General features: G+C 52.9%; 1 protein-coding gene across 1 annotated transcript; it reads left to right on the plus strand.

The window, feature by feature from the left end:
• Nucleotides 1-2,219: 2,219 nt before the first annotated feature.
• On the plus strand, nt 2,220-9,981 carry SSR2 (signal sequence receptor subunit 2). The gene is made up of 6 exons (XM_088467696.1): nt 2,220-2,325; nt 5,147-5,301; nt 6,091-6,189; nt 6,720-6,828; nt 7,453-7,530; nt 9,265-9,981. The coding sequence occupies exons 2-6, from the start codon at nt 5,147-5,149 to the stop codon at nt 9,373-9,375; spliced, it is 552 nt and encodes a 183-aa protein (XP_088323822.1). The 5' UTR covers nt 2,220-2,325; the 3' UTR covers nt 9,376-9,981.
• Nucleotides 9,982-10,370: the final 389 nt, after the last annotated feature.

Here is a 10,370-nt window from a genome sequence, read left to right on the forward strand (position 1 = left end):
GGGTTTACACAGACCCTTTTGGTGTATGCAGCTATTTTATATATTTTATTATTATCAGTTTTCATTAGCACCAAGCTGGGATTTTTTTGCTGTCCTGATACAACCCCGCAGATATTGTGGTAATCCCCAAGCCTGATAAAGATCCAACTCAATGCCTTCATTTCAGGCCAATTTCGTTTTAAACGTTGACCTGAAAATCTATGCTACAATCTTAGCCCCTTTATTTTCATACCTCGTACATCCCAATCAGGTCCGGCTCATACCAGGTCGCCAGGCATCTGACAACACTAGAAGGACTATTGACCTGATGCACTCCATCCACAAACAGAAGCGTCCCTCACTTATGTAGAGAAGGCCTTCCATCGCATCGCCTGGCTTTTTGTTTTTGTAGTTTTAGGGCCATATTCAATTTGGGAGCGAAAAGTCTGTGCTGGACTTCTCACTCCACATCGCAGGTTTTCCAGGGATAAAGTATCAGGCGCGTGCCCACTTTATCCCCGTATTCAATTAGAAATCAACCAAAACGGGAGCCGGCGGAAAGGTAAGTATCGCCAAAAAACTGGAATTTTCAGGAAATATTCCAGGGACCCCCCTAAAGATGTCTAGACATTGGGGATCACTATGGGTACCCCCATTTTTACCTGATGAAGGAAGGCGGGGTAGGTGCATATTTGCAGCTATGAAGAAGGGGTGAAGAATAGCGCTTAGCAATAGCTATTTAAAAAAAAATAATAATAAATAATCTATCAAATTTGGGGTACATGAAAATGGGGGTAAGCATTTTATTAAGTCCCTAAAATGATTTTTTTAAATTGTGCAAAAATACACCTGCCGCTACTCCCGCAATGAAGAAAACACCTGCCCCGTTCCAGTACCCAGGACGGCTGGCTAAGGCGGTCAGCGCCCCGTTCCAGTACCCAGGACGGCTGGCTAAGGCGGTCAGCGCCCCGTTCCAGTACCCAGGACGGCTGGCTAAGGTGGTCTGCGCCCCGTTCCAGTACCCAGGATGGCTGGCTAAGGCGGTCAGCGCCCTGCGCCCCGTTCCAGTACCCAAGACGGCTGGCTAAGGCGGTCTGCGCCCCGTTCCAGTACCCAGGATAACTGGCTAAGGCAGTCAGCGCCCTGCGCCCCGTTCCAGTACCCAGGACGGCTGGCTAAGGCGGTCAGCGCCCTGCGCCCCGTTCCAGTACCCAAGACGGCTGGCTAAGGCGGCCAGCGCCCCGTTCCAGTACCCAGGATGGCTGGCTAAGGCGGTCAGCGCCTCGCTCCAGTACCCAGGACGGCTGGCTAAGGCGGTCAGCGCCCTGCGCCCCGTTCCAGTACCCAAGACGGCTGGCTAAGGCGGTCTGCGCCCCGTTCCAGTACCCAGGATAACTGGCTAAGGCAGTCAGCGCCCTGCGCCCCGTTCCAGTACCCAGGACGGCTGGCTAAGGCGGTCAGCGCCCTGCGCCCCGTTCCAGTACCCAAGACGGCTGGCTAAGGCGGCCAGCGCCCCGTTCCAGTACCCAGGATGGCTGGCTAAGGCGGTCAGCGCCTCGCTCCAGTACCCAGGACGGCTGGCTAAGGCGGCCAGCGGCCCGTTCCAGTACCCAGGATGGCTGGCTAAGGCGGCCAGCGCCCCGTTCCAGTACCCAGGATGGCTGGCTAAGGCGGCCAGCGCCCCGTTCCAGTACCCAGGACGGCTGGCTAAGGCGGTCAGCGCCTCGCTCCAGTACCCAGGATGGCTGGCTAAGGCGGTCAGCGCCCCGTTCCAGCACCCAGGATGGCTGGCTAACCCGACAGCGCCCCGTTCCGTCAGGACTATCTAATGTGGTCTCTGCGCCCAGGACGGCTATTCCCAGTCCCTCAGTTTGGGGGGGTTACACCCCCAGTCCCTCAGTTTGGGGGGGTTACACCCCCTACCATCCCAACATTACCAGTGGGCAAGTGGTAATTCATTATGAACTATATTTAATATGACATTCACAACATCTCCATTCACGCAGAGCGCTTTACTGTACACAGCTCCTCAGCGGCAGAGGTCGCTCCCAGGAGCTGGTCCGATCCGGCGTTCCGGAATATGGTCCGTTCCGGAATGTGGTCCGGTTTCCACCCAATCCCAGTACAGCCGCACACCCTCATCTGACATGACACTGGCCGGCCGGGGACTGTGTAATGTAACCGCTGCAGTGCTGAGTGATCACTACACGTGACAGGACTACATCCCCCATGATGCTGCGCGGCGCGGAGAGCGGATATCCGGCCGGGGGCGGCTGACGTGTCCTTGCTGAGGGGGCCGGGGCTGGAGTTACACACACACTGCTGAGAGAGCTGGGAGCCGCCGGGGTAAGAGCAGGGCTGGGGGTCGGGGGGTAGTAGTGTACTGGGGGTCGGGGGGTAGTAGTGTACTGGGGGTCGGGGGGTAGTAGTGTACTGGGGGTCGGGGGGTAGTAGTGTACTGGGGGTCGGGGGGTAGTAGTGTACTGGGGGTCGGGGGGTAGTAGTGTACTGGGGCTGGGGGGTGTCACATACAGTACACGGGGCGCATTGTGTGTAGCCGCTGCTCTCCATGCGTTAGCACGGAGCAGGGGGTCCCTCATGCTAATGGGCGAGGGTCCTGTTTCCTATAGCTGCTCTCCTTTCCCTATTATAAATCAGTTGTCCCCCATTACAGTATGTCATGGGAAGGGGTCTCTCTGCGTCGTGTGTGTGTGGCGGGGAAGGGGTCTCCCTGGGTCGTGTGTGTGTGTGTTTGTGGAAGGGGTCTCCCTGGGTCGTGTGTGGCGGGGAAGGGGTCTCCCTGGGTCGTGTGTGGCGGGGAAGGGGTCTCCCTGGGTCGTGTGTGGCGGGGAAGGGGTCTCCCTGGGTCGTGTGTGGCGGGGAAGGGGTCTCCCTGGGTCGTGTGTGGCGGGGAAGGGGTCTCCCTGGGTCGTGTGTGGCGGGGAAGGGGTCTCCCTGGGTCGTGTGTGGCGGGGAAGGGGTCTCCCTGGGTCGTGTGTGGCGGGGAAGGGGTCTCCCTGGGTCGTGTGTGGCGGGGAAGGGGTCTCCCTGGGTCGTGTGTGGCGGGGAAGGGGTCTCCCTGGGTCGTGTGTGGCGGGGAAGGGGTCTCCCTGGGTCGTGTGTGGCGGGGAAGGGGTCTCCCTGGGTCGTGTGTGGCGGGGAAGGGGTCTCCCTGGGTCGTGTGTGGCGGGGAAGGGGTCTCCCTGGGTCGTGTGTGTGTGGCGGGGAAGGGGGTCTCCCTGAGTCGTGTGTGTGTGTGTGTGTGGCGGGGAAGGGGTCTCCCTGAGTCGTGTGTGTGTGTGGCGGGGAAGGGGTCTCCCTGAGTCGTGTGTGTGTGGCGGGGAAGGGGTCTCCCTGAGTCGTGTGTGTGTGTGTGTGTGGCGGGGAAGGGGTCTCCCTGAGTCGTGTGTGTGTGTGTGTGGCGGGGAAGGGGTCTCCCTGAGTCGTGTGTGTGTGTGTGTGGCGGGGAAGGGGTCTCCCTGAGTCGTGTGTGTGTGTGGCGGGGAAGGGGTCTCCCTGAGTCGTGTGTGTGTGTGTGTGGCGGGGAAGGGGTCTCCCTGGGTCGTGTGTGTGTGTGGCGGGGAAGGGGTCTCCCTGGGTCGTGTGTGGCGGGGAAGGGGTCTCCCTGGGTCGTGTGTGTGTGGCGGGGAAGGGGTCTCCCTGGGTCGTGTGTGTGTGTGTTTGTGGAAGGGGTCTCCCTGGGTCGTGTGTGGCGGGGAAGGGGTCTCCCTGGGTCGTGTGTGGCGGGGAAGGGGTCTCCCTGGGTCGTGTGTGGCGGGGAAGGGGTCTCCCTGGGTCGTGTGTGGCGGGGAAGGGGTCTCCCTGGGTCGTGTGTGGCGGGGAAGGGGTCTCCCTGGGTCGTGTGTGGCGGGGAAGGGGTCTCCCTGGGTCGTGTGTGGCGGGGAAGGGGTCTCCCTGGGTCGTGTGTGGCGGGGAAGGGGTCTCCCTGGGTCGTGTGTGGCGGGGAAGGGGTCTCCCTGGGTCGTGTGTGGCGGGGAAGGGGTCTCCCTGGGTCGTGTGTGGCGGGGAAGGGGTCTCCCTGGGTCGTGTGTGGCGGGGAAGGGGTCTCCCTGGGTCGTGTGTGGCGGGGAAGGGGTCTCCCTGGGTCGTGTGTGGCGGGGAAGGGGTCTCCCTGGGTCGTGTGTGGCGGGGAAGGGGTCTCCCTGGGTCGTGTGTGGCGGGGAAGGGGTCTCCCTGGGTCGTGTGTGGCGGGGAAGGGGTCTCCCTGGGTCGTGTGTGGCGGGGAAGGGGTCTCCCTGGGTCGTGTGTGTGTGGCGGGGAAGGGGTCTCCCTGGGTCGTGTGTGTGTGGCGGGGAAGGGGGTCTCCCTGAGTCGTGTGTGTGTGTGTGTGTGGCGGGGAAGGGGTCTCCCTGAGTCGTGTGTGTGTGGCGGGGAAGGGGGTCTCCCTGAGTCGTGTGTGTGTGTGTGTGTGTGGCGGGGAAGGGGTCTCCCTGAGTCGTGTGTGTGTGGCGGGGAAGGGGTCTCCCTGGGTCGTGTGTGTGTGTGGCGGGGAAGGGGTCTCCCTGGGTCGTGTGTGGCGGGGAAGGGGTCTCCCTGGGTCGTGTGTGTGTGGCGGGGAAGGGGTCTCCCTGGGTCGTGTGTGTGTGTGTGTGGCGGGGAAGGGGTAAGGGTCTACCTGTACGCCATGTGGTGTGTAAGGGGTCTCCCTGGGTCGTGTGTGTGTGTGGCGGGGAAGGGGTCTCCCTAGGTCGTGTGTGTGGCGGGGAAGGGGTCTCCCTGGGTCGTGTGTGTGTGTGGCGGGGAAGGGGTCTCCCTGGGTCGTGTGTAGGGAAGAGGTAAGTGTCTACCTGTACGCCATGTGGTGGGGAAGGAACCTCTGTAGGGTGTTTAAGTCTTTAGGTCACTGTTACTGTAGATGTATGTTTTGTTACAGTTGTGTTACTCTGTGATGACTGACCCCTGCATGCTGTGTGGGACATGGCTGATCACATATAATGTATTGGTCACTGTTACTGTAGATGTATGTTTTGTTACAGTGCAGTTACTCTGTGTGATGACTGACCCCTGCATGCTGTGTGGGACATATAATGTATTGGGCACTGCGGCCGCCTGTCTGTAGAAGAAATCTGTGCTCCATATCATCTGTCTGTACATCTTACTGCTCTTCTTCCCTAAGATGTGACTACTGTGACCATGTCTCTTGCAGATGAAGGTTCTTTTTGCTGCCTTGCTGGCCCTCCTGGCCGTGGCTCGATGTGAGGAGGGGGCTAGGTTACTGGCCTCTAAGTCCCTGCTGAACCGCTACGCCGTGGAGGGAAAAGATCTAACGCTGCAATACAACATCTATAACGTGGGCTCCAGGTGAGGAGAATGATGCTGATCACACTACGATCCACGTGTAATATTACATGGTATCTTTATATATGTATAGGGATTTCCTCCATGTACAAAGCTGCACCCTATCAGGGCGCTTTATCATTGCTGAGTGTTAGCAGCTTTCTAAAGCCTGTTTCTGTCCAAATATTGGTAATTATACAATGTATAGACATGTACCATGTGTTAGTGTGATATAGAGATGTCATTTATATACAGAGATGATAGATATATTTACATCTCTATCTATCCCATGATTCGTGTGTTGTATGGATACGAATATTGACCCCCTGTGTATATTTTAGTTTATGAAGTATGTGGTATTTATGTTTTATTATATAGCGTGTCATGTACCTTCTGTGTAGGCGTGCAGAAAGGCACGTACCCCCTCTGCGTAGGAGAGTGTGTGTAGGCGCGCTCCCCCTCTGCGTAGAAGTGTGTCTCGGCGCAGACCCATGCTGTACATATGTCAGCCCCTAAATCGCTAATTTTGGGAAGCACCCACTGCGCTTGCCAACTGAAATAGGTTTGGAGTCAGAAGCGGTGCAGTTGCTGGCGTTGTAACATCGCTGTGCCTGCTAATCGCCCCTAATTGAATTGACCCTCTAACAGTAATCCCTGTCATCCTAAGCGCAGTGGAAGGGGCCAGTTTGTAGGCTGATCCACTATTTCACAGGGCAGTGCCTCAGGCCTCTGATATCACATGTACGAGTCAGTACAGTGTGTGCGGCATATCCATAGCATTATACTATAATCTGACGCTTGTCCTCCCTCTAGTGCCGCTCTGGATGTGGAGCTCTCCGACGATTCCTTCCCGCCTGAAGATTTCGGGATAGTCTCCGGCATGCTGAACGTAAAGTGGGACAGAATCGCACCGTATCCTTTCATTGAGTCCTCAGTCATTTTAGCGGGCGCCTGTACTATAATCTTCCATTGACCTGGCTAATTATAACCACAAAGCCACACGCTTGTTCTGAGCCAAGTCTGACCTGGGATTGGACCAACGTCACTCTCCCCTCACAATTGTCACTAGTTGGTTTGTCTGTATGTTGTGCCGGATGTCCATACACCCAGCCCCCTTGTACCGCTATATCTAGTCCCCATTCATGCCAAGTAACAAGGGGGCACAATTTATCTACAAAAATGTAAATAAAAAAAAAAATGCTCATTGTATAATAAAATGTTAAACTTATTTCTTTAAGTGATATGTAAAACAATAATCCGGTCTACTGTAATGTACGTTACTATAAGCTAAGCCATTTGTAAGAGGGGTTGGGCTTGCATAGAAATATGGCAGCAAACAGTGTGCAACTTATGTATGTGGCCCAATGGGTGTAGCTCCCAACGCTCCTGTGAAGTCTGTTCATACAACCTGATGTTGCTGATCTTTAACTGCCTGTGTGTAGCGCTAGCAATGTCTCTCACACCGTGGTCCTGCGTCCCCTGAAAGCCGGGTACTTCAACTTTACCTCTGCCACTGTCACTTACCTGGCACAGGAGGGGTTACAAGTTGTGGTAAGTAGTCTTCATCTCTCGTTTTTATTTTTGAATGCTCTAAACTAATACATAGGGAGAAAGAATGCACCCTGGTAATCCTGTCAGTGTTTTACTTATCTAACCTTAAAATATACGTTTGTGTGGTGGTCATCAAGATTAAATACCTAGAAGGCTCCAACAGTTCGGCAGTACTCTCCCTCTGGTTCAAGCAGATAGCTGTGTTGTAGATACCCCTCCCTCATTAATGCCAATGAAAAGCTCAAGTGGGAGGGGCATCGACAACTGCACTTGGGTTATAAAAGGCTGGCTTAGCTGCAGAGAATAGCAGAACTCTGTTATATGCCTTGGGGGTGGGATCCGCTGCAGCAAAGGTCCATAAATCCTTGTTTTACTTTGGAGAACTGCAGTTTGTGTCCCCACTACATAAGCTAAAGGCCGACAGGAAAACGTTATTTTCGGCCTTAAATGTTTACATAGCGACATATAATCAATGTCTTGTAAATGAAATCAACCTCATATTTATTTTTTTTTCTATAGAATTGCCTTTCATATGTGGTCTTGTGTTTGTAATTACAATGTCAGTGCTGTGCATCTGTTTATGCTTATAAATACACCATTGAATTGTAAATCATTTGGTAACAGGTGGGGTACACCAGCGCCCCTGGACAAGGAGGAATACTGGCTCAGCGGGAGTTTGACAGAAGGTTCTCCCCTCATTTTGTAAGTTAATATTTAATGTGTTCAAAAAAGGGTACCTGACATGTTTCTTTGCAAGGAAGGATTGGTAACTCATTACAACTCTGTATAAAACAGAGAGACCCTTTAAGGCTTATTTATCAATCAAGGTTTTTAAAGCCTATTTACTCACTAGGAACCAGTGACATCACTGATAGGGCAGCCTATCCATTCACTAGGAACCGGTGACATCACTGATAGAGCAGCCTATCCATTCACTAGGAACCGGTGACATCACTGATAGAGCAGCCTATCCATTCACTAGGAACCAGTGACATCACTGATAGCGCAGCCTATCCATTTACTAGGAACCGGTGACATCACTGATAGAGCAGCCTATTCATTCACTAGGAACCAGTGACATCACTGATAGAGCAGCCTATCCATTCACTAGGAACCAGTGACATCACTGATAGAGCAGCCTATTCATTCACTAGGAACCAGTGACATCACTGATAGAGCAGCCTATTCATTCACTAGGAACCTGTGACATCACTGATAGAGCAGCCTATCCATTCGCTTGGAACCGGTGACCTTACTGGGAATGCAGACTAACCAGTCACTAGTATCCCCATGAATTATGGCTCAACAACTGGCTGCCTATACATTAATTTTCATAATAAAATGGGCTAGTTCTCATAAATGAAACACTTTAATGTGTGTAGGAATTATTATGGTAGACAGCAAGGCATAACACTTTGAAAGCCTACTTACCTTCCCCCCCCCCCCCCCCCCCCACCCCCAAGCTCTCAAATAACTGGTGGGGACGAGGTAAGTAAGTTTTACTCTTGCACCACTGCAGTGCTGACGACAAGTGGGACTGTTTCTCTGCAGTGTTGATGTGCATGTTTAGAATGAGTCACTCATACTAAGTACTTAAGCGATTGCATATCACATGTTTCTGGGATCATATTCGTATGGTGATCTTCCATGGTCCGTCTATCTCCAGAATGGTGCTTGTAAAGAAAGGCTGGGTACACACTACAATGATATCTGCACGATTTCCAGCCAAATTGGAACTAGAAATCGTGCAGTGTGTATGCACAAAATGCGTTTTCCTGCAGGTTGTACACGATATCTTTTGTTTGGCCGTGCTGCACAAGCCAATCGGAAGATATTGTGTACGAGTAGGTACAGTTTAATGAAGGCCAGAACAAGATATCCTTCCGCCGTTCATTAAATTGCACAGTGTGTATGGGATGAAGGGATTTTGTCCTCGTATGTCGTTGTAGTGTGTGCCCGGCTTAGTACTGCAAAATCGGCTTCATAAAGCACTGTGCTCCGCCATGCGGATTCCTCAAACCTGCTTACATTCCTTACTAGTCTCTTATCGTCTCAGCCCCTCTATCCTTGGGGAGTGTGGTATATGAATAAGAGCTGCAGAGAGTACATCGCACATTCACTTCACCTGAGGGATCTAGAACCCAGTAGTGTCATTCTGGCAGCTATAATAGTCTAAGACCTCCACAGACTGTCAGGTACCTGTAACGGGGGAGCATTAGATTTTTTGTTAGTTTACTTGCAGACTTTGCATAATAACTCTTTGCCTGTCAGCAATGATGTTGGACCAATGTACGACACGGCAGCGTATGCAGGTGCTATATAAACGAATGTGCAGAGAGAGGAATGCACCGTGGGGTATACAGTCATATGGGAGGGGGGAGCACTTATTACAAGGCCTTGTCCGCTTGCTGACTTCTCACCTTTGTCAATACTTAGCTGGACTGGGCAGCCTTTGGGGTGATGACCCTCCCATCCATCGGGATTCCCCTTCTCCTATGGTTCTCCAGCAAGAGAAAGTATGACACCCCCAAGCCCAAGAAAAACTGAGGAGGTTCCATGATCCAAACACAGACGTGAGAGACTGGTGTACACAGCTGCCGATCACCCTGCTCCGGCCCATCCCTCCCCTGAAACCCCCCCCCCCCCTGTGTGTGGAAAGTCATCCACGCTGAAACGTACAGCCTATAGAAAGTAGTAACATCGCACAATCTGATATATCCGTTCTTGTCATAAACATCGGACAGCGCCACCGGTCTCTATCCAGCGCCTGCTGAGTGTCCTGGAGGATAATCTCTTACCTCCCCATGGAACGGAGGAGGCCTTGGCGCTCGCCGTCTGATGCAGCTACAACTCTGTGCGTTACCACTGTTCCAGAGCTTCCTAAAACTATTGGATTGTATAGGACGAGTGGATGATGAGCTTTGTGTCAGCCATCTTATCGGTGCCCGATGGCATTACACCTTTTGAAAGCCGAATTCCCGTTATAGGACCATATTTTTCATTTTCACAGTGCTGGGTGCAACGTCTAACAGAATCGTGGTTTGTGTCCCGACCGTACAATACGTGGCTCTGATGTGTGCGTGGTCTTTTCTCATCCAGAGTCTCCCAGCCCAGAACAATGGAGGGTTTTCTAATAAAATGTGATTATAAAGAGTCTGGTGTCTGCATCCTTATTTGTATCCCATGGACGTTACCTGACAAACCCCCCTTCATACACTGTGCCCCCCCTGTGTGGCCGTAATTACCACAAATTATGACTGATGCGTTCTATGTTTAGGACCCCTCCCCGCTTTCTCACCCTCAGGAAGTAACATTGTGTGTAACACAGGAACTCTGGCGGATTAGCTGGGAATTGCGGTGTGCGTCACAGAGAGGCATAGTGATAGCGCTGTGTATAGTGATTGTGTATCAGTTTTGCATGTTATGAGGTCTCATGGTGAACAAACCCATTTATATGTCCTCATGTTACCTAAGCGGATAGAAATTATGTACCAGTGCTAGGATATAGTGTTACCAGCTGCTATGTACCAATTGGTGGCGGG

This window comes from Taudactylus pleione, unplaced genomic scaffold (assembly GCF_031769625.1).
Source record: "Taudactylus pleione unplaced genomic scaffold, aTauple2 ptg000073l, whole genome shotgun sequence".
Lineage (NCBI taxonomy): Eukaryota > Metazoa > Chordata > Amphibia > Anura > Myobatrachidae > Taudactylus > Taudactylus pleione.

Bases quoted from the DNA above. Each gene is read 5' to 3' on its own strand.
- SSR2 (XM_088467696.1), top strand. From the start codon at position 5,147: ATGAAGGTTCTTTTTGCTGCCTTGCTGGCCCTCCTGGCCGTGGCTCGA. The intron at 5,302-6,090 runs GTGAGGAGAATG...TCCTCCCTCTAG, and splicing joins ATCTATAACGTGGGCTCCAG to TGCCGCTCTGGATGTGGAGC. The intron at 6,829-7,452 runs GTAAGTAGTCTT...ATTTGGTAACAG, and splicing joins AGGAGGGGTTACAAGTTGTG to GTGGGGTACACCAGCGCCCC.